At 43.9% G+C, this 24,472-nt stretch overlaps 1 protein-coding gene across 1 annotated transcript in view; it reads left to right on the top strand.

The window, feature by feature from the left end:
• The window catches only part of Ssu72 (SSU72 homolog, RNA polymerase II CTD phosphatase), a 42,580-nt gene that overhangs the window by 6,262 nt on the left and 11,846 nt on the right, over nt 1-24,472 (top strand). The window contains exon 2 of the mRNA XM_004657752.3: nt 8,156-8,299. Coding sequence (XP_004657809.1) covers nt 8,156-8,299 — 144 coding nt within the window. The remainder of the gene's footprint in view (nt 1-8,155; nt 8,300-24,472) is intronic.

Here is a 24,472-nt window from a genome sequence, read left to right as displayed (position 1 = left end):
TCTGCCCTCCCTGGGATTAAAGGTGTGTGCCACCACACCTGGCTGGATGTTTTAGAGTCCTGTTTGGTGACCAATTCTGTTTTCCTTCATTTAACATTTCCTACAATAACTTACATTCTGATAGAGTTCTGATACTTGTAAAGACTTATTTGATGAACCAATACCTTGCTGAATGATTAGATAAAATAGTTGCCCTTCAGACAAATCTGTTGGTTGTCAGCATTTTTATAGCATTCACTGCTTTTATATAAGAAGTAGGTTGTCACCATAAATGATGAGCTATTATACCAGTTCCTAAGGTTTCAAAGAAATAGCAGAGCTGTTGCTAACTAGCCTTTTTGCCACCTGTGGACCAGTTTTTTGGGAGGGAGGGTGAAAACAAGCCAAATTTATTATTTTCAATTTTTACTTGCAAGGAAGATGGGGGAAGTGGGTGTGTCAGGGCCTCTTGCCACTGCAAACAAACTTTAGACACATATGCCACTTTGTGCATCTGGCTTTATGAGGGTACTAGGGAATCAGACCTGGGCCATCAGGCTTTGCAAGCAAGTATGTTTACCCACTGAGCCATATCCCAACCCCACTTAAAAAAACAATATTTTGTTTTATTTATTTGAAAGAGGCAGAGAGAGAGAGAGAGAGAGAGAATGGGCATGCTAGGGCTTCCAGCTGCTGGAAATGAATTCCAGGTGCATGTGCCACCTTGTACATCTGGCTTACATGGGTGCTGGGGAATTGAACCTGGGTCCTTTGGCCTTGCAGGCAAGCACCTTAACTACTAAGCCATCTCTTGTCCCCCCCCCCCCTTTTTTTTTGAGACAGGGTCTCATATTAACCTAGCCTGACCAGGAACTCACTCCCAGTAGATCTTCAACTCATGGTGATAATCCTACCTCAGCCTCCTGAGTGCTGACATTAAAGGTGTCTGCCACCATACCTGGCTAATTTATTTTTTTGAAATTATATATGTGTGTGTGTATGTATGTGTGTATATATATGTGTGTATGTGTGTGTGTGTGTGTGTGTATATATATATATATATATATATATATATATATATATATATATATATATATAGCTATATGTGTAATTTTTATATACATATATAAAACTTGAGGGGGGTTGAGGTATGGTCTCGCTCTAGCCCAGGCTGACCTGAAATTTACTAGTTCGTCTCTGGGTTGCCCTGAACTCCCAGCAATCCTCTGTCCAGCCTGATAAAAGTTTTTAAATTTTTATTTATTTATTTGAGAGTGACAGACACAGAGAGAAAGGTAGAGAGAATGGGCACACCAGGGTCTCCAGCCACTGCAAATGGACTCCAGATGCAAGTGCCACCTTGTACATCTGGTTTATGTGGGTCCTGGGGAATCGTACCTTAGCCCTTTGGCTTTGCCAACAAGTGCCTTAACTGCTAAGCCATCTCTCCAGCCCATTCCCCCATATCTCATACCTATCCATATCTATCCCATATCTATAACTTCCAGTGATTTTTTACCTCAGCCTTCCAACTTCTAAAGATTAAAGGTGTGAACCATCAAGCTTGGTTTAAGGCTTGGGGCCATGTGTTTTGTCTTATCTTGTCTCACCCTCTAGTCCCAGGCTGGGCTCAATTCATTCACAGCACTCCTGTAACCTCTGCCTTCTGAATGCTGAGATTGAAGCCATGCATCACCAAGCCCCACCAGGCTTGACCCTCTTTAAAAGACCTTCACTTGAGGACTGCTGGCTCTTTTTTTTTTTTTTTTTTTTAAGTTTTTCGAGGTAGGGTCTCACTCTAGCCCAGGCTGACCTGGAATTCACTACGGAGTCTCAGGGTGGCCTTGAACTCACAGCGATCCTCCTACCTCTGCCTCCCGAGTGCTGGGATTAAAGGCATGCACCACTGCTGGCTTTTTTTAAGGCCTTAGTTTCAGTCATATACATGATGCGAATTTTTTTTTTTTTTTGATTTTTTTGTTTCTCGAGGTAGGGTCTCACTCTAGCTCAGGCTGACCTGGAATTCTCTATGTAGTCTCAGGGTGGCCTTGAACTCATGGTGATCCTCCTACCTCTGCCTCCCAAGTGCTGGGATTAAAAGGCATGCACCACCACGCCCGGTCCCCCCTTTTTTGATGTGTTATGTTTTGTGTACTTTTCTATGTTTTGTAGTGTGCATGCTATTTGACACTTGTATTCTATCTTAAACACCCTCATTGGATTGAAGAAGCAGGTCTTTGTCTTGTGAATCCTAACCCCAGCACCCATGTAAGAACATGCCCATGGCAGGTTCTGGTGCACCATAGTTTGAATGTGCGAACTTCACAAATCAAGGGGCTGGAACCTGAAGGCAAGTGAACTAACTTGATTGTGCCTCTCTCATCCACATCCTCCAGACAAACCCATCCAAACAGGAGTAAGCTCACAGCAAAGAAGCAGGGGATGCCCAACCTGTTGTCTTTGAATTTGCAAATCTTCCTGCTTCTGTCTATGTAGCTGGGGTTATGGTGTGTGCCTCCACACCTGGCTCCTTTTTAGTTTTTCAAGGTAGGGTTTCACTCTGGTCCAGGCTGACCTGGAATTCATTATGTAGTCTCAGAGTGTCCTCCAACTCTCAGTGATCCTTCTACTTCTGCCTTCCAAGTGTTGGAATTAAAGGTGTGTGCCACCATGCCCAGCATTTTTTTTTTTTTAAGATTCTTTATTGTACATTATCCAATTTAGTAAGGAAATAGTTTCAAATTTAGTTGAAAGGGAACCTCTTGCTTGGCAGAGGGCTTAATGTTTAGGTGTCATGTCTACCACCTGCCCTGTGTCTGGTTCTGTTCCCCTTCAGTCCTAGCCAACAGCTGACTTATTTGGGGAAAGCCAGAGAAGGGATGTGATACCACACATGTCAGAAGAAAATTCCCTCACAGGTTAGGGGATACTTATGGGGCCGTGGGGATCATTGGAATTCTTTGGTTGTAGGGCATCCACCTTGCCTCAGGGCTTGGGTTGCTACAGGAAAGTGACAAACTGACAGGTGGCCCAAAGACCATTCCAGGAAAGTGACAATGGGGGAGGGGTGGTTGGGTCACTTTTGGGAAAGTTACAATGAAATGGCAGTCAGAATGCAAATTCTGGTTCTAACAATAATACTCGTAGCAAACACAGGCTTGCCACTTAGCACATGCCCAGAAATGGCTTTCCCCCACCCAATCTGAGTCCTCAAAGCAATCCTACCTCAGTAATATTTTCATCTCCATATCACAAACAAGAGCTCCAAGACACAGAAATGACAACCTTTACCCATGCCTTAGGAAGCTCATGACCTCTGTTACATCCTCCTCATAACCTCTTATAACGGTGCCGTGCCCTCCCTATGGATGGGGATACTGAGGCTGGGAAAGCTGACCGGACACTCACTCGGCCTCGCACAAGTGAGGAAGCACACCTCTGCTGGTGGCCCAGCAGGTCTCCTTCACTTCCTTCCTGTGCCCCTCCTCCACAGGGCCATGACCACCAGGAGAACTCCAGCACTAGGGCTGCCATGGGCCTTTGACTCTTTTTTTTTTTTTTTCAAGGTAGGGTCTTGCTCTAGCCCAGGTTGGTCATTATGTAGCTTTAGACTGGCCTTGAACTCACAGTGATCCTCCTACCTCTAGAGGCCTCCTGAATTCTGGGATTAATGGTATGCCCCACCATGCCCTACTGAACATTAGAATTTTATTGTAGTGTTTTCAGTTTTATTTTACAGCTCAGTTGTTTGTTTGTTTTGTGAAGTAGGGTCTCACTCTAGCTCTGGCTTTTTTTTTTTTTTTTAAATTTATTTCAGAAGGAGAGAGAAAATGGCATGCCAGAGCCTCTAGCCACTGTAAACAAATTCCAGATACATATGCCAGCATGCTCATCTGATTTACGTAGATACTGGGGAATTGAACTTGGTCCTTTGGTTTCGCAGGCGAGTGCCTTAACTACTAAGCCATCTCTCCAGCCCTTGACTTTTTTTTTTTTTTTTTTTTTTTTGGTTTTTTTGAGAGGTAGGGTCTCACTAAAGCTCAGGCTGACCTGGAATTCACTAGTCTGAGGGTGGCCTCAAACTTGTGATCCTCTTACCTCTGCCTCCTGAGTGCTGGCATTAAAAGGCATGCGCTATCATGCCTGGCTGACTTGGGGTTTTAGTCATGATTCTGTGCTGTTAGGGGCCTAGTTGTATAGCTCAGGACATCTAGAGACATAGTAACTGATTCAGTTACCAACCTCATACACCTCAGCTAAGGTGTTGAATTAAATGTGAACTGCTTTATAAAAACTTATTTAGGGGCTGGAGAGATGGCTTAGTGGTTAAGGTGCTTGCCTACAAAGCCAAAAGGACCTTGATTTGATTCCCCAGTATCCACATAAGCCAGATGTACGAGGTGGTGCATGTGTCTGGAGTTCATTTGCAGTGTCTGAGAGCCATGGTGCGCCCATTCTCTTTTTCTGTCTATCTGCCTCTTTCAAATAAATAAATAAATAAAACTTATTTAGGGCTGGAGAGATGGCTTAGCAGTTCAGGCACTTGGTTGCAAAGCTTAAGGACCCATGTTCGACTCACCAGTTCCCACATAAGCCAGATTCACAAGGTCATGCATGAGCACAAGGTGGTACCCATGTCTGGAGTTTGATTGCCGTGGCTGGAGGCCCTGGCACACCAATACTCTTACTGTGCCTCTTTCTCTCTCACTGTTATTTAGTTTGTGAATAAAATTTATATGTAATATAATAAAGATACAATAATATATATTCTATAAATACATAATAAAATATGATTTAATTTATTAATAAAATAATAAAACTTATTTATATGGGCTACTGTCAGCCCCTCAAATAGTCGTTTATTGCCCACCTCTGTTTTTTTTTTTAAATATTACTTATTTTTTTATTTGAGAGAGAGAATGGGCACGCATGGGCCTTCAGCCAGTACAAACGAACTCCAGATACATGCTCCACCTTGTGCATCTGGCTTACGTGGGTCCTTTGGCTTTGCAGGCCTTAACCCGTAAGCCATCTCTCCAGCCCTGCCCTCCTCTGTTTCTGACATAACATCCATGTGATTCAGTTGAGATCTTTTTGGAATGTACTAGTGGACTACCGTTTCCACCAATCCAAGGTTTAAGTATGTCATCAGATAGCATCCACCTGTGGTGGTGATTTTCCCCCACCCCACTTTGCCATAACTTATCCACCAGATTATCAGTCAATGTTTTTAAAAAGAGCCTTGATTTATGATTTTCTTTTGTTCTGTAACTGTAAAACCATCATGAAATTGCTAACAAGTTAGAACATGGAATTGGGACAAGCTAAATCTGTGCTGCAGGCCATGGTCACTCATATTTGGCTCCAGAATAAACTATCTCCTATCCCCTGTATTTTTTTTTTTTTTTGGTTTCTTGAGGTAGGGTCTCACTCTAGCCTGGGCTGACCTGGAATTCAGTATGTAGTCTCAGGCTGTCCTCATACTCCTCCTACATCTGCCTCACAAGTGCTGGGATTAAAGATGGGTGCCATCATACCTAGCTAAAAAAATTATTATTTTTTTAAAATATTTTAATTCAGGACTTCCAAGTAGAGATAGAGACAGAGGACATGCCAGGGCTTCTAGTTACTGCAAACAAACTTCAGATGATGCACGTGCCACTTCGTGCATCTGGCTCTATGTAGTTGCTGGGGAATGGGTCTTACCCAGTATTATACCCAGTCTACTCAAATTCATGATCTTAATGCCTCAACCCCTCGAGTGCCGACATATTACTAGGGTATGGATCATGACATCACCTTGAGCTGTCTTAATATAATAGGTGAGAAGCAGAATCTACATGTTTTGTTTTTCTCTTATAAATGTGAAATGGCATGATGGCACATACCTATTAATCCTAGCACTGGGGAGGCTGAGGTAGGAGGATCACTGTGAATTCAAGTCCAGCCTGGGCTAGAGAGTGAGTTACCTACCGGTCATCCTTGGCTAGAGTAAAACCCTACCTCAAAAAAACAAACAAAAACCTAACAACCAAGAAAAAAGTAATGTGGTCATCAGTGATGATGGAGAGACTTCTGACTATAACTTGAGTGTGTGTTTTAAGGTACTTTTCCTTCTCTTGACATCGATACAGCTTGCAGAGCTACTTCTCTCATATAAGTCCAACTAGGATGGACTACTGCTCCTCATCACTTTGTCTAGTTTGTCAGAATCTGTATCCTGCTAGGTCCTGGAGATCTGCAGTTATTGTAGCTGTTTGTCCCCATAGGACCATCCTGTGTGCTCAGGTATGGATTAGCCAGCCAGCATCACAGGAACATCTGGGAACTAAAGGAAAGATTTCCTGGTGAACAGGTCAGCCTAAGAAGAGGATTAAATGGCCATGTTTACAAGAAGGCTAAGACATTGGTTAGGTGACTAAAATGTTCTTAATTCCGTGGTCAGTCTTTTTGTGTTTCGAGTAGTGACTTTGAACAGTTAATACTCACATGTAGTTTCATAAAGGTAGATTCCTTAAAAAAAAAATTTGCCTTTTAAAGATTTTTAAAAATTTATTTATTAGAGACAGAGAGACAGAGAGAGCGCACAAGAGAGAGTGAGAATGCGTGCTCCAGGGCTCCCAGTCACTGCAAACTACAGATGTGTGCTCCCTCATGCATCTGGCTAATGTGGGTCCGGGGGAATTGAACCTGGGACCTTTGGCTTTGCAGGCAAATGCCTTAACTGCTAAGCCATCCCTTCAGCCCAGGTTCCCTTTTCTAAAAAAATAGATTATTTATTTGAGAGAGAGATAATGGGCATACCAGAGCCTCCAGCTATTGCAGATGGACTCCAGATCCATGTGCTGACTTGTGCATTTGTTTTATGCGGTACAGGGGAATTGAACCTGGGTCCTTAGGCTTCACAGACAAACGCCTTAACTGCTAAACTATCTCTTCAGCCCCTCCCCCACTTTTTAAGTGCTGGGGTTTGAATATGGGGCCACATGCATGCTAGGTAAATGCTCTACTACTGAACTGGATCCCTAGCCTCTAGATTATCTTTTAATTGGATTCATTTGGCTTTTATGTAACTTGATACAGAATTCTAATACACTTTAGAGGATTGTGGTGATTTTGAGGCCAGCCCAAGACTACATAGTGAATTCTAGGTCAGCCTGGGCTAGGATAACACCCTACCTCAAAAGAAAAAACAAGTTGGTCGTGGTGGCGCACGCCTTTAATCCCAGCACTGGGGAGGCAGAGGTAGGAGAATCACCATGAGTTTGAGGCCACCCTGAGACTTCATAGTGAATTCCAAGTTAGCCTGGGCTTGAGTGAGACTACCTGGGGGAAAAAAATAGTGGTAGAAAGATTGCTTAGCATTTATGGTGCTTGCCTGCAAAGCTAAAGGATTGATTCCATAGGACCCACAAAAAGCCAGATGCACAAGGTGACTCATGCATCTGGAGTTTGTTGGCAGAGACCCTGGCGCATCCATTATTATTTTTTTATTTTTACTTATTTATTTGAGGGTGACAGAGAGAAAGAAAGAGACAGATAGAGGGAGAGAGAATGAGTGTGCCAGGCCCTCTAGACACTGCAAACGAATTCCAGACGCGTGCACCCCCTTGTGCATCTGGCTAACTTGGGTCCTGGGGAGTTGAGCCTCAAACCGGGGTCCTTAGGCTTCACAGGCAAGTGCTTAACCACTAAGCCATCTCTCCAGCCCCAAAATAAAATATTAAAAAAATATATAAAACATGTTCATTAATATCAAAGCAACTTAAACATATCCGAGCTTGACATGATGGTACTTACCTATAATCCCAGCAGTTGGGAAGCTGAGGCAGGAAAATCATTAGTTCTAGGACATTTTTTGTTGCATAGTGAGATGCTGTCTGCAAAGATGAAAAAAGCCAGACATGTTGGCACACGCCTTTAATCCCAGCATTTGAGAGGCTGAGATAGAAGTTTCACTGTGAGTTCAAGGCCAACCTGGGACTAATTCCAGGTCAGACTGGGTTAGAGCAAGACCCTACCTCAAAAACTGTCCATTTCACATCCCTTAGTTTTGGAACATTGTGCCTGTTTGTTTCTTCTTTTTTTTTTTTTTTTAACTTTTTTGATAGCTCCCATAATTACAGATAATAAACCATGGTAATCTAACTGTGATGCTCTCTTTTTTGTCTTCCAGCAAACGAGGGTTCAGTGTCCGGTCCTTTGGAACAGGAACTCACGTGAAGCTCCCAGGACCAGCACCTGACAAACCCAATGTTTATGACTTCAAAACCACATATGACCAGATGTACAATGATCTCCTCAGGAAAGACAAAGAACTGTATCCCATGGCTGACCCTTAGAGAACCCAGGGTGGTCTTGTGGTGGGTGTGATTTGTGACTTCTGGTCACTCTGACCCCCCCCCACCCTTCTGGGAGGTGTCTGGGTGAAGCAGGAGCCACAGATGTGTTTTTTTGATTCATGTGCATGTAATGGAAGTGCTACTCCATTTTATTTACGTGAGCTCAGTTTCTCTTCTTTCTGCCTACTAGATTGTCCAGGACACATGCAGGCATAGATGTGAATCCTACCTTGGTATGGTCAAGTAGAAGGCTCTGACTTAATATCAAGAGAAGCTCGGATGAGGAAATGGAAACTACGCAGTGTCAGCGCCTCAGGCTGTTGGCTGCCCGGCTGCTTTCTCTACAGGGAGGGACATGTGGTTGGGGCTACTTTTTTTTTTAAAGATACTTTATTTTAGCTGGGCATGGTGGTACATGCCTTTAATCCCAGCGCTTGAGAGGCAGAAGTAGGAGGATTGACATGAGTTCAAGGCTACCCTGAGACTACACAGTGAATTCCAGGTCAGCCTGAGCTAGAGCGAAAAACCCTACCTTGAAAAACCAAAACCAAAAAAAACCCAAAAAACTATATTATTTATTTGAGAGAGAGAAAAAAAAAAGCACACAGAGAGAATAGACACACCAGGGCCTTTAGACCCTCAAACGAACTCCAGATGCAAGCATCACCTTGTATCTGGCCTATGTGGGTCCTGGGGAATTATCAAACCTGATTCTTTTTCTTTTCTTTTAATATATATTTTATTTATTTATTTGAGGGGGAGAGAGAATGAGAGTGGGCGTGCAAGGGCCTGTAGACAAACTCCAGATGTATGATCCCCCTTGTGCATCTGGCTCACATGGGTCCTGGAGAGTCGAACTGGGATCATTTGGCTTTGCAGGCATGTGCCTTAACTGCTAAGCCATCTCTCTAGTCCTTTTTTTAAAAAAAATTATTATTATTTATTACTTGAGAGAGAGAGAGGCAGATAGAATGGGCATATCAGGCCCTCTAGCCACTGCAGTTGAATTCCAGACTCATGTACCACCTTGTCCATTATGTCTATGCGGGTACTGAGGAAGAATTGAACTTGTGTCCTTAGGCTTCTCAGGCAAGTGACTTAACCACTAAGCCATATTTTCAGCCCCCTGTGGCTCTTTTTTATTTTTTATTTTTGTTTTTCAAGGTAGGGTCTCACTCTAGCCCAGGCTGACCTGCAATACACTAGTTTCAGAGTGACCTCGAACTCATGGTGATCCACCTACATCTGCCTCCCAGGGCTGGAATTGAAGGTGTGTGCCAACCACACCAGGCTGAAAAAAACAAATTTTTAAGATTTTACTTTTATTTATTTGTTTATTAGAGACAGAGGGAGAGAGAATGGGCAGGTCAGGGCCTCTAGCCACTGCAAACGAACTCCAAATGCATGTGCCACCATTGTGCATCTAGCTTATGTGGAGCCTGGAGAATTGAACCTGGGTCCTTAGGACTCACAGGCCAACGTCTTAACTACTAAGCCATCTCTTCAGCCCTGGAAAAGGTATTTTTAAAGGCCAGGCATGGTAGCACATGCCTTTAGTCCCAGCACTTTGAAGGCAGAGGTAGGAGGATTGGTATGAGTTCGAGGCCACCCTGAGACTACATGGTGAATTTCAGGTCAGCCTGGGATAGAGTGAGACCATATCCCCCCACCTTTTTTTTTTTTTTTTTTGAGGTAGGGTCTCGGTCTAGCTCAGGCTGACCTGGAATTCACTATATAGTCTCAGGGTGGCCTCAAACTTACAGTGATCCTCCTATCTCATGCTGGGATTAAAGTAATGCACCACCAAGTCTGGCTCTTTTTTTAATTTTATTTTATTATTTATTTGACAGTAAGAAGGAGAGAGAGAATGGTTGCACCAGGGCCTACAGCCATTGCAAACAAACTCCAGAAGCATGCGCCCCCTTGTGCATTTGGCTAACGTGGGTCCTGGGAAATCGAACCTGGGTCCTTTGGCTTTCCAGGCAAACGCCTTTAACTGCTAAGCCATCTCTCCAGCCCTATCTTATCTTATTTTATTTTATTCTTATTTACAACTTCCATAATTGTAAAAAATATCCCATGGTAATTCTCTCCTTCCCCCCACATTCCCCTTTGAAACTCTATTCTTCCTCATATCCCCCGCCCCCGCAATCGGTCTCTCTTTTTATGTCATGATCTTTTCCTCCTATTATGGTGGTCTTGTGTAGGTAGTGTCAGGCACTGTGAGGTCATGGATTTCCAGGCCATTTTGTGTCTGAAGGATCACGTTATAAGGAGTCCTACCCTTCCTTGGCTCTTAATTCTTTCTGCCACCTCTTCTGCAATGGACCCTGAGCTTTGGAAGGGGTAATAGAGATATTTCAGTGCTGAGCAGTCCTCTGTCACTTCTCAACCCCATGGTGCCTTCTGCCGGCTCTTTTTTTTTTTTTTTAACTCCAGTTTTCACCCATTTAATTTATTTGTAAGCAGAAAGAGATAGGAGAGAGAGAGAATGGGTACGCGAGAGTCTCTAGTCACTGCAAACAAACTCCAGATGAATGCACCACTTTGTGAGTCTGGCTTTACATGGGTACTGGGCAATCAAACCTGAGTTGTTAGCCTTTTCAGGCAAGCATCTTAACCTCTGAGCCACCTCTCGAGTGCTGGGATTAAAGGCATGCAACACCATGCCCGGCAGCATGAGTATTTTTTTTCTTCAGTATTTCAAAGAGAGAGCATGAGTGGGCCAGGGTCCCTAACTATTGCAAAAGAACTCCAGATGCATACACCTCTTTGTACATCCAGCTTTCTGTGGATATTGGGGAGTTGAACCTGAGTCATTAGGCTTTGCAGGCCAGTGTCCTAACAGCTGAGCTATCTCTTATCTCTCTATCCTCTGAATTTTTTTCTTTAGACACCATCCAAAATTCTAAGAATGTTTGCCCTGGCTTTTTTGCTGCTTTCGCAATAAAAATCTCTGATTTACAGAATGAATGGGGACAGGAGAGGGGGTAGGAAGCAGAGAAGAGACAGTACAAGGCTCTTGGGAAGCTGAGGCAGGAGGATCTCAAGTTTGAGACCAGACTGGGATAGGTAGCAAGACCTTGTCTCAGAAAGGAGAGGGAGAAAAAGGTATTTAATAAACTGAAAATGCTTTATTATTTATTTATTTATTTTGGGGATGGGTTATAAGGTAGGTTCTTACTTTAGTACAGGGTAACCTGGAACTCTGTAGTCCCAGGCCGTCCCCAAACTCACAGCAATCCTCCTACCTCTCCTTCCAGAGTGTTGTAATCAAAGGTGTGCCATATTACACCTGGCTGGAAATGCTTTTATATATACAACAATTAATTAGGTTTTAAGGCTCTAAGTACATTCTAGTAAAATGTAAATCCTAGTAGTTATTGCATCTTCTGCCCCTATACTCTGTCTTCTCTCAGCAGCAGTTGAAAGGTTGTCAGTGGGGACACTGTCCAAAAACATGGGTATTTCCTATTAGTACCACAGTTTCCCCTATGGAGTGCTTAGGGCCTATAACAGAGTGGTCTTAGGAGTCCATCCTGGGATCTGATAGCATGTCTGCTCGTTTCTGCTTAGAAGAATAGGAACCTGAATTTGTGGAGGATTTTTTTTTTTTCCCTGAGGTAGGGTCTCACTGTATCCCAGGCTGACCTGGAATTCACTATGTAGTCTCAGGGTGGCCTTGAATTCTCAGTGATCTTCCTACTTCTGGCGCCCCTCCTCCCCCCAGCTGGGATTAAAGGCGTGCACTACCACACCTGGCTGTTGTTGAGGATTTTTGATAAGCTGTTTAATAACCTTATTTCTTTTTTTGTTTTTGGTTTTTGAGGTAGGGTCTCATTCTAGCCCAGGCTGACCTGGAATTCACTATGCAGCTCAGGGTGGCCTTGAACTCATGGCGATCCTCCTACCTCTGCCTCCTGAGTGCTGGGATTAAAGGCATGCGCTACCACGCCCAGCTAATAACCTTATTTCTTAAGTATTGGATGCTTGCTTACATACTTGGCCATGGAATATGGCCAGGCAGGGTCTCGAGAGCTCTTTGTGAAGCTGTCTAATGAACATGGGCTCCCTCTCTTCCTTTCCTTAGCTTTTTTCCCTTAGTTTCATAGTGATGCTTAACTATGAAGCCTCAGAATATCATTTTGGGACCAGGTGCTTCCCTTTAGCCCTAGAAAATAACTTGAGCTTTTTGTTTTGGTTTTTTGAGGTACGGTCCCCCTCTAGCCCAGGCTGATCTGGAATTCACTGTGTAGTCTCAGGGTGGCCTTGAACTCACGGTGATCCTCCTACCTCTGCCTCCTGAGTGCTGGGATTAAAGGTGTGTGCCACCATGCTTGGCTCATGAGTTTTTTATTAGACAAAATGCTGGTATGCCCTTAAATTTATCTGGAAATCCTATCCTTTTTGAAACTTACATTCCATGAGAGAAGTAAATAGCACTGCACATGTTCCTTCTCCTTTGGTTATTGTTTTATTAGACGTCTTCTTTGACCACACTCCATCTCTTTTTTGTGTGTGAGGTAGAGTCTCTTGCCCAGGCTGATCTGAAACTCACAGTGATCCTCCTACCTCTGTTGGGATTAAAGGTATGGGCCACTATGCCTGCCATCTCTCCAGCCCTATTGATCTATTTGAGAGAGAGATTAGAGAGAGGCAGATAGATGGAATGGGTGCACCAGGGTCTCTGGCCACTGCAAACAAACTCCATACACATGTATCACCTTCTGCATCTGGCTTTATGTGGGTACTGGGCAATTGACCTGGGTCCCTAGGCTTTGAAACACCTTAACCACTGAGCCATCTCTCCAGCCCTTTTTTTTTTTTTTAAAGTTTCTGCTGACAGCTTCCATAAGTATAGACAATAAAACCATGATAATTCCCTCCCTCCACTCCCATTCTTCCCTTTAGATCCACCCTTCAGTGACCTGTCCCTTTTCTACATCAGTGTTCTTTCCTTCATGACCTCCTTGTAAGGATGGTTGGCAGATCCCCATGTCAGGCCTGTGACATTAGTATACCCCTCCAGCATTCCTGCTTGCTGATGTCATCCAGACCACATATAATACATGGTCCCATAGCTTGCCTGAGAAACCTGGTCTGATTTGGCACTATCCTGACCTTCTCTCCCTCAGCTTTTGAGACACTAATGGCATGGCTCTTTGGCAGTGCTTTGATGTCTGGTGTCCCCTGTTTTTGTGACTAGTGAAAGAGGTCAGTCTCTAGGATTTGACCAATAAGTTGGCAGCTAGGCTTTCCTAAGTCTGGTGGGGCAGTTGGAGAGCGTTCGTCATTTTGCTGTGCAGTTCTTTACCCAAGTCTTCCTCATCCTTTGTCACTACATTTTGCTTGGGCTTGCTGCTGGGAGTAAGTCAATGTAAGGCCCTGAAGTATAGTTCCTTCCAAGGTGAGCAATGGCTTCTGGTGATTTGACTTATAAAATGAAGCTGATACCTAGTAGCTGGTATGGGTGGGGGAGCATGTAGGACAAGGGGGGAGGAATGACAGATGATACCACCTGAGCCAGTGTGGTTGCTTTGATGTACCAGTACACAGCTTTGGAAAAATTTTTTAGGGTAGAGTGAAAATGAGAAGAAAAAAAAAAAAAAAAAGGCACATAAACTTCCAAGCCAAGATGAATTAAATGAAGAAAAGAACAGGAAAACCCCATCACACGTAGATGAATCCTTTGGGTTTTTTGTTTTTTTTCGAGGTAGGGTTTCACTCTAGCTCAGGCTGACCTGAAATTCACTATGTATTCTCAGGGTGGCCTCTAACTCACAGCAATTCTGCCTCTCTGCTTTCCAAACCCAGGATGTGTCAACTGTGATACTGTCACTGACTATGCTCTTTCGCTGAGTAAGTTCATACCCACCTTTGACTTCCTGATAAGACAGTCTCAAGCCTAACTATGCCCCCATTTTTCCCTTTGAGCACACCCATGCACACACCACCAATGAGAGGCTCCTGTTGGCCAGTAATTTCATAGGCCATCCTGAAACACTGGGGTTTGTAAAGGCACATTTTAAGAACCTAGAAAACATTTCTCTCAGCACTTGGTTCAGGAAGGGTTCACTTGTAGTTTAGTGGCCAGTGGGCTATCTTTAAAGAGCAAGTTGGAGTTGAGTGCTCAACCTCATAGAACAGTCCTTCCTGATGCAGTTGCCAAAGGATCTGGAAGCATACACAGAATTGCCAAGCACTTCAGTATCTCTTGATAGGGCAGATATAGACAGGCTCACCCAGTTCTGACGTTTTGTCACATTCCAGGATCACTGTCACCCCCAGAAACAAATGTTAAATTTGATATGTATAGCTCAGTTGGTATAGTGCTTTCTGGACAAGCATGAGGACCTGAATTTGGATCCCCAGCACCCAGGTAAAAGCCAGGCATATATATCTGTTGCCTGGCCTCCACGTATGCATATGTACCCACAGCACACATAATGTATGCATAGCATATAAATATGCATACTCATTTTTTTGTGTTTTTTTTTAAAAATAATTTATTTGAGAGAGAGAGGAAACGGCACCTAGAATGAATGGTCATGCCAGGTCCTCCAGCCACTGCAAATGAACTCCAGACGCATGTGCCCCCTTGTGCATCTTGCTTATATGGGTCCTGGTGAATTGAATCGGGTCCTTAAGCTTTGCTGGCAAATGCATTAACCGCTATGCATTTCCCCAGCCCTCAAAAGAAGTTTTAATTAATTTTATATTAACTTCCATGATTGTAAACAATATCCCATGGTAATGCCCTCCCTCCCCCCTTCCCCTTTGAAACTTTGATTTTTTTTTTTTTTTTTTTTTTTGGTTTTCCAAGGTAGGGTCTCACTCTAGCCTAGGCTGACCTGGAATTCACTATGGAGTCTCAGGGTGGCCTCGAACTCATGGTGATCCTCCTACCTCAACCTCCCAAGTGCTGGGACTTCAAATTTTTTTTAAATGGCAAATCTTTGAGGGAAAGCTCTTAACAAGCTGTGTTTTATGCAGGCATGACACCTCCCAAATTTTAAAGCATCATGGATTACATATTGGTGGGAATGGAGGGCAGCTTTACTGCGGAGAGCAGGTGGCCCCTCACTCTGCCCCTTTTTTAAAAAATATATTTTTTTGTTCATTTTTATTTATTTGAAAGTGACAGAGAGGGAGAAAAAGAGAGAGAGGGAATGGGTGCGCCAGGGCTTCCAGCCACTGCAAACGAACTCCAGATGCATGCGCCCCCTTGTGCATCTGACTCTGCCCCTTTTTATGTTTGAGTTCAGCCTTATCTGCTGAGATGGATTAGTCCAGCATTGCTCCTCTGTAATCACCTTTTCCTCTGCTCTTAAAGTTTTCAAAGGTCTTTGCTGCCCCACTCAGACAAGGACCCCTGGTATATTTCCCCTCCCCTTTCTTTTGGGCCTCACTCTAGTCCAGGCTAACCTGGGATTCACTAGGTAGTCTCAGGCTGGCCTCACACTCACAGCCATACTCCCACCTCATCCTAAGTACTAGGATTAAAGCAGTGCGCCTGATACATTCTCCCCTTTTGACAGCTTGATGGTCTTGGAAGGCTGTCTAGTATCTGTTGTGTACTGGTGGCTGGCTCTTACTAGTGAGCTCATTCTGCCTGTGTCTAGTCTGTTGACTGCCCTCAGCCCTGTCCTAGGAACATACCCAGAGAGATAGCCATGCAGAGTTCCGTTCACGAATCAGCCTGGCCTGTGTCATGTGCTGTCCTATAGGTGCTTCTGCCTTGTTTTCACTATGCTGGGGATGGAACAGATCCCAAAGCAGACACTAACACAGCTGCATCACAGTCTGCTTTTGGTGGCTTTATTTATTTATTTTTGGTTTTTTGAGGTAGGGTCTTTAGCCCAGGCTGACCTGGAATTCACTATGGAGTCTCAGGGTTGTCTCGAACTCATGGCAATCCTCCTGCCTCTGCCTACCGAGTGCTGGGATTAAAGGCGTGCACCACCACACCCAGCTTTTGTTTTTAAGATACAGAAAAAAATTTTTAGGGTAGAGTGAAAATGAGAAAAAAAAAAAAAGGCACAAAAACTTCCAAGCCAAGATGAATTAAATGAGGAAAAGAACAGGAAAACCTCGTCACACGTAGACAAATCCTTTGGGTTTTTTGTTTTTTCGAGGTAGGATTTCACTCTAGCTCAGGCTGACCTGAAATTCACTATGTATTCTCAGGGTGGCCTCCAACTCACAGCAATTCTGCCTCTCCGCTTTCCAAATGCTGGGATTAAAGACATGAGCCAACATGCATGAAGGTTTTTTAAAAATTATTTATTTATTTTGAGAGTGACAGAGGCAGATAGAGATAGAGAATGGGCATCCAGGGCTCCAGCCACCACAAACGAACTCCACATGAGTGCACCCCCTTATGAATCTGGCTAACGTAGGTCCTGGTGAGTCAAACCAGGGTCCTTAGGCTTCACAGGCAAGTGCTTAACTGCTAAGCCATCTCTCCAGCCCGCTTTTTTTTCTTTAAACATGAGAGAATTGGTGCACCAGGACCTCTAGACATATGCTTCACTTCGTGTGCATTTGTGACCCTGTGCTTGCATCACCTTCATGTGTCTGGCTTACATGAGATGTGGAGAGTTGAACAAGGATCCTTAGGCTTTGCCGGGAAGCTCCTTAACCACTAAGCTATCAGATTTTTTTTTTTTCCCCCTAAGGTAGGATCTCACTCTAGCTCAGGCTGACCTATGTATTCTCAGGGTGGCCTCGAACTCTCAGCAATCCTCCTACCTCTGCTTCCCAAGTGCTGGGATTAAAGGCGTGCGCCACCACGCCTGGCTTCTTACCTGGAATTCACTATGTAGTGTTAGGGCAGCCTCGAACTCATAATGATCCACCTACCTCTGCCTCTCAAGTGGTAGGATTAAAGTCATGCACCACCACACCTGGCCCTTATGGTGGTTTTCTTAAGCTTAGCCTCTGAAAACTCAATTGCTAAGTTATACTCCTGTTATTTTCTTTAAATTATCAAGTGATGAGAATCTCCAGGAGAAGAAAGAAAATTTGGGTTTTTCTTCTAGCCCAGTGTTTATAGCAACCCCGTAGAGATGGCCCAAGCCCTACTGAAGGTAGGATTGCTAGCATTTGCCTGTATGTCAAACAAAGGGAAGCAGCTGGATGCAGGTGTTAGGGTTTTTTTTATTATTCTTTTATTAGAGAAGGGGATAGGGAGAATGGTCATCTGGACAAGGGCCTCTAGATACTGCATATAAACTTGAGACACATGTTCCACCTTGTACATCTGTCTGGCTGACATGGGTACTGGGGAATCAAACTTGGATTCTCAGGCAATCATCTTAACCACGAGTCCAGCCCTTAATTTTAATTTTTTTTAATATTTTTTATTTGAGAGTGGCAGAGAGAGACAATGGGCGCCCCAGGGCCTCTAGCCACTGTAAACCAACTCCAGACGTGTATGCCCCCTTGTGCATCTATCTGTCTAACGTGAGTCCTGGGGAATTGAGCCTCAAACCGGGATCATTAGGCTCCACAGGCAAGCACTTAACTGCTAAGCCATCTCTCCAGCCCAATTTTTTTATTTTTAATTTGAGAGAGAAAATGCACATGCCAGGACGTCTAGCCACTGCAAATGAACTCTGGACACACCCGCCACCTTGTGCACCTGGCTTATGTGGCACCTGAAGAGTTGAACTAGGGTCCTTAGGCTTCAGAGGCAAGTGCTTTCACTACTAAGCCATCTCTCCAGCCCCAAAATAAGATAGTTTTTACAAACTAAAATGATCCACGACTCAAGGTTTATGGATTTATTTTATTTTTTAATATTTAATTGTTTGGTTTTTTTGTTTTTTTTTAGAAAGACAGATAGAGAATGGGTTCACCAGGTCCTCTAGCCACTGCAAATGAAGTCCAGATTCATGTGGCACCTTGTGTACCTGGCTTTACATGGGTTCTGGGGAATCAAACCTAGATCCTTACACTTGGTAGGCAGATACCTTAATCACTGAGCCATGTCCAGCTCCTGGTTTTGTTTTGTTTGAAGGTAGTATTTAAAATTTGAGAGAGTCAGAATGGGTATGCCAGGGCCTCTAGCCACTGCAAGTGAACTCCAGGTGCATGTATCACCTTGTGCATCTGGCTTATGTGGGTACTGGGAAATTGAACCTGGGTCCTTAAGCTTCACAGGCAAAGTGCCTTAACCACTGACCAACTCTCCAGTCCAGGGTAGCTTTTTGTTTTTGGTTTTTCGAGGTAGGGTCTCACTTTGGCCCAGGCTGACCTGGAGTTCACTATGTTGTCTCAGGGTAGCCTCAAATTCACAGTATCCTCCTACTCTGCCTCCTGAGTGCTGGGATTAAAGGTGTGAACCACCACGCCCCTCAGGGCAGAATTTTTTTTTTTCCCATATTAACTCTTTATTAAAGGTAGGACACAATGCAAAACTTGGGGCTCATAAATCCTGCACCAGTGGGGGTGAGGGACCCAGGAGGATGTCCCACCCCAAATATCTTCATGGTTGACCCAGCCATTGTTATCACGAAGCTTATGAAAAGACACAGGTAAGTAGGGTCTCAGAAACCCTCTTTACATTCTTCCCATGTCTGCTCCACACATCTGGGCATCTGTATGGCATTGGGTTGGTTTGGAAGAGGCAGTCTTGGGTCACTTTACCTCTTGGAGAAATAGCAATATTGTTTTACCATAGAGGAAGCTGAGTTGCAGAGAGCTTAACTTTTCTGAGGCCACGCTACTGGTCAATATACCATGTGGTTCTGGGGAAATTGAACCTGGGTCGTTTGGCTTCTTAGGCAAACTGGTAAGCCATCTCTCCAGCCTTACTTTTTTTTTAAGTATTTTATTTATTAAAGAGCGATCAAGAGGCAGAGTACAAGAGTTGGATAGGAGTTCCAGATGTATGTACCACCATGTGGGTCCTGGAGAATTGAACCTGGGTCCTTTGGCTTTGCAGGCAAGCACCCTAACCATTAAGCCATCTCTCCAGCAGCCCCCGCTCCTCTTTTTTGTCTTTTTGACACGATTCCATGGGTGCCTTTGAACTCACTGTGTAGCTGAAGATGACCTCCATATTCTGAGTGTTGGAATTGCAGAGATGTGCTATTATACCTAGTTTCATATGGTACTGGGGATTGGCTCCAGGGCTTTGTGCATGCCAGACAAGCAATGTACTAACTGAGCTGCATCCCTAGCCCTATTTTATTTTTTATTTTTTTGGTTTTTCGAGGCAAGGTCTCCAGCCCAGACTGACCTGCAATTCACTATGTAGTCTCAGGCTGTCCTCAAACGCACACCAATCCGCCTACCTCTGCCTCCTATGTGCTGTGATTAAGAGCTTGCACCACTACACTTGGCTTTATTATTATTATTTTTTTAATTTCCTGAGGTAGGGTCTCGCTCTATCCCAGGCTGCCCTGGAATTCACTGTGTAGTCTTAGGGTGGCCTCAAACTCACTGTAATCCTCTTAACCTCTGCCTCCCAAGCTGTAGATTAAAGGAGTGCACCACCACACCCAGCTGCTTTTGTGATTTTTGTTTTTTGCTTTTGTTTTTTGGAAGCAAGGTCTCACTGTAGTCCTGGCTGACCTGGAATTAACTATGTAGTCTCAGGGTGGCCTCCAGCTCATGGTGATCCTCCTACGTCTGCCTCCCGAGTGCTGGGATTAAAGGCGTGCGCCACCACACCTGTCTTCCAGCTATGATCTTTTAAAAATACTTTTAGAGGCTGATGATAAGGCTCAGTGGGTAGGGTGCTTGCCAGTAAAGCCAAAGAACCCAAGTCTGATTACACAGTACCCATATAAAGCCATATGCACAAGGTGAGGCATGTCTGGACTTGATTTACACTGGCTACATGCCCTGGAGTGCCCAACTCTCTCTTCCCCTAGTAAATAAATAAATAAAAAAGTTTATGGCAAACCCCAATAGACTGCCCCCTCTTTTTTTTTTTTTTTTTTTTAGGTAGGGTTTTACCCTAGCCCAGGCTGACCTGGATTTCACTGTGTAGTCTCAGGGTAGCCTTGAATTCGTGGTGATCCTCTCACCTCTGCTTTCTGAGTGGTGGGATTAAAAGCTTAAAGGCGTGCACCACCACACCTGGTTTACCCCTTCCTTTTTTTTTTTTTAACAGGGACCCTGAATTCATTCCTAAATCAGTCACTGATAGTGAGCTCGGGTATTTATTTTAAATTGTTTATTATTATTATTATTTTTTTTTTTTTTTGAGAGCGACAGACAAAGAGGCAGAGACAGAGAATGGGCGTGCCAAACCTCCAGCCACTGCAAACGAACTCCAGACACATGCCCCCTTGTGCATCTGGCTAACGTGGTTCCTGGGAAATCAAGCCTCGAACCGGGGTCCTTAGGCTTCACAGGCAAACGCTTAATGCTAAGCCATCACTCCAGCACCCCTCCTTCCTTTTTTATGCAAATGAGAATTGGTAAGCCTGGGCTTCCAGCCACTGCAGTCAACACTCCAGACACATATGCCACCTTGTGCACATGTGCAACCTTGCATGCTTGTGTCACTTTGTCTGGCTTATGTGGGACCTGGGGAGTCAAACATGGATCCTTAGGCTTCACAGGCAAGCACCTTAACCACTAAGCCATCTCTCCAGCCCTAAAATATTCTTTTAAAAAAACTGGGCATGGTGGCACATACCTTTAATCCCAGCACTGAAGAGGCACATTTAGGAGGATCTCCATGAGTTCAAAACCAGCCTGACTGCATAGTGAATTCTAGGTGAGCCTAGGTTTGAGTGATACCTTAATCCCAGCAGTTGAAAGGCGAAAGTAGGAGGATCACCATAAATTTGAGGCCACCCTGAGACTACATAGTGAAATCCAGGTCAGTCTGGGCTAGAGCAAGACCCTACCTCAAAAAGAGAAGAGGGTGCGGTCATGCCAGGGCCTTCTGTTGCTGCAAAGGACTTCAGATGCATGTGCCACTTCATGCATTTAGCTTTATTTGTGTGCCATGAATCATCCTGGGCCATCAGGTGTTGTAAGCAAGCACCTTTAACTGTTGAACCATCTCTCCAGCTCCAATTTTATTTTTAATTTTTTGAGATAGGGTCTCTCTCTAGATAAGGCTGACCTGGAACTCACTATGTAGTCCAGACTGACCTCAAACTCACAGCTGTACTCCTACTTCTGCCCCTTGAGTGCTGGGATTCAAGGTTTGTGACACCACACCTAGCCTATTGTGTTATTTAAAAAAAATTAATTTTGTGCCGGGCGTGGTGGTGCACGCCTTTAATCCCAGCATGCGGGAGGCAGAGGTAGGAGGATTGTCGTGAGTTCAAGGCCACCCTGAGACTACAGAGTTAATTCCAGGTCAGCCTGGACCAGAGTGAGACCCTACCTCGAAAAACCAAAAAAAAAAAAAAAATTATTTATGAGATAGAGAGTAAGAGGTTAATATATGGAGAATTGACCTGCCTGCAACTGAACTCTAGACACATGGGTCACCTTGTGCATCTGGATTTACTTGGGTACTGGGAAACCAAACATGAGTCCTTAGGCTTTGCAGTCAAATGCCTTAACTGCTGAGTCATCTCTCCCACCATATTCTGCTTATTTAATTGAAATCTACAGAGCTGGTTGTGATGGTATACCGAGAAGGCTGAGGTTAGGAGGATCACTGAGTTCAAGGCTCACCTTGTTCTGCCTGGATTAGAATAAGAGCTTACTTGAAGAAAAGAAAAAAAGATCTGTTACAGGGTAAGGTGTAGATTTATGGTAAGATGCACTTAGGTTCAAGACCTAGCATGAAAAGACTCAAGTCATGGGCTGGAGAGATGGCTTAGCAGTTAAGGCGCTTGCTTATGAATCTTAAGGACCCAGGTTCAATTCCCCAGTACCTACATATGTAAGCCAGTTGCACTAGGTGGCACATGTATCTGGAGTTCATTTCCAGTCGCATGACAATTCTGATTCTTTGTCTCTTCTCTCTCAAACATCAAGCCAGGCGTGGTGGCACACATCTGTACTTCTGCATTTGAGATGTAAATGAAAGCATTACTCAACAATATAACAAGTTTAAAGGCAGCCTGGGCTACATGAGACCATCTCAGAAAATGAAGATGAAAAGTAAGCTGGGCATGGTAGCACACACCTTTAAATTTACCACTTGGAAGGCAGAGCTAGGAGGATTGCCATGAGTTTGACACTACTCTGAAACTACGTAGTTCCAGGTCAGCCTGGGGTAGAGTGAGACCCTACCTCGAAAACCACCCTTGCAAAAAGAAAAAAGAAAGTAAAACTTTTTTTCTCCATTTTTATTAACATTTTCATGATTATAAAAAATACCCCATGATAATACCCTCCCCCCACACTTTTCCCTTTGACATTCCATTCTCCATCATATCCCCTCCCCATCTCAATCAGTCTCTCTTATTTTGATGTCATGATCTTTTCCTCCACTTATGATGGTCTTGTGTAGGTAGTGTCAGGCACTGTGAGGTCATGGATATCCAGGCCATTTTATGTCTGGAGGGAGCACGTTGTAAGGAGTCCTACCCTTCCTTTGGCTCTTACATTCTTTCCGCCACCTCTTCCGCATTAGAAAGTAAAACTTTTAAGTCACTATGTTTTTGCAATGATAGTGTCTTGTTTAGTCTAGATGGTTCTGAGATTTGTGATTCCCCTGCTTCAGTCTTTCAAGTAGCTGGGACCACCAATATGCAGTGGTGAGTTTGGCTTAAATCTTATTCTAGGGCTGAGGGTGTGGCTTAGTGTTAGAGCTCTAGCCTAGCATGTACAAGGCAGTGAATTTGTCTCCAATGCCCCCCCCCCACACACACATTGGTTTTCTTCCTACTGTATATACATGGTTTATACAACAAGCATTAAAGAGCACCTTTAAAAATACTCTTATTTATTTTAAAGAAGGAGAGAATGGGCATGCCATGGCCTCTAGCCGACTGCAAACAAACTACACATGCGCCACCTGTGCATCTGGTTTACATGTGTTCTGGGGAATCGAACCTGGGTCCTTTGGCTTTGCTGGCAAGCACCTTAATTGCTAAGCCATCCCTCCAGCCCAGTTTTTTTTTGTTGTTGTTGTTGTGTTTGCTTGCTTGCTTTTGTGTTTTTTTTTTTTTTTTTTTTTTTTTTGAGGCAGGGTCTCACTCTAGCTCAGGCTGACCTGAAATAATTCACTTTGTATTTTCTGGATAGCCTCAAACAGACTCAGTGTAACCCTCCTACCTCTGCTGGGATTAAAGTGTTGGCCACCACAGCCAGCTCTCTTTTTTCTTCAATTTTTATTAACATTTTCCATTATTATAAAAAGTATCTCGTGGTAATACCCTCCCTCTCCCCTCTCCCACTTTCCCTTTTGAAATTTCATTCTCCATCATATCCCCTTCCCATCTCAGTCAGTCTGTCTTTTATTTTGATGTCATGGTCTTTTCCTCCTCTTATGATGGTCTTGTGTAGGTAGTGTCAGGCACTATGAGGTCATCAATATCCAGGCCATTTTATGTCTGGAGGGATCTTTTTTCTTTTTTTTAATTTATTTTCTCTTTTGATGTCATCATCTTTCCCTCCTCTTATACTGGTCTTGTGTAGCTTGTGCCAGACACTGCGAGGTCATGGATGTTTAGGCCATTTTGTATCTGGAAGAGTGCATTGTAGGGAGCCCTATCCTTTCTTTGCCTCTTATATTCTTCCTACTTCCTCTTCTGCAATGGACCCTGAGCCTTGTAATGTGTGATAGAGATGTTTCAGTGCTGAACACTCCTCTAATGTTTTTGGGTTTTTTTTTCCTCGGGGTAGGGTCTCATTCTAGTTGAGGCTGACCTGGAATTCACTCTGTAGTCTCAGGGTGGCCTCAAACTCACGGTGATCCTCCTACCTTTGCCTCCCTAGTGCTGGGATTAAAAGGCATGTATCACCACGCTCAGCTGATTTTTTTTTTTTTTTTTTTGAGGTAAGGTCTTATTCTAGCCGATGCTGATCTCCTGGAACTCACTGTAGTTCCAGGCTGTCCTGAAACTCACAGTGATCCTACCTCTGCCTCTTGAGTCCCAGGATTAAAGTTGTGCAGCACTATGCCTGGCAAAATAAAACTTTTAATGGACTGGGGAGATAGCTCAGTTGATAAAGTGTTTAGCACACAAATATGAGTTCGAGTTCACATCCCCAACACTCCA

This window comes from Jaculus jaculus, chromosome 5, assembly GCF_020740685.1.
Source record: "Jaculus jaculus isolate mJacJac1 chromosome 5, mJacJac1.mat.Y.cur, whole genome shotgun sequence".
NCBI classification, from domain to species: domain Eukaryota; kingdom Metazoa; phylum Chordata; class Mammalia; order Rodentia; family Dipodidae; genus Jaculus; species Jaculus jaculus.
Note: the sequence above shows the minus strand (reverse complement) of the source record. Positions and strands in the feature narration are given on the sequence as shown.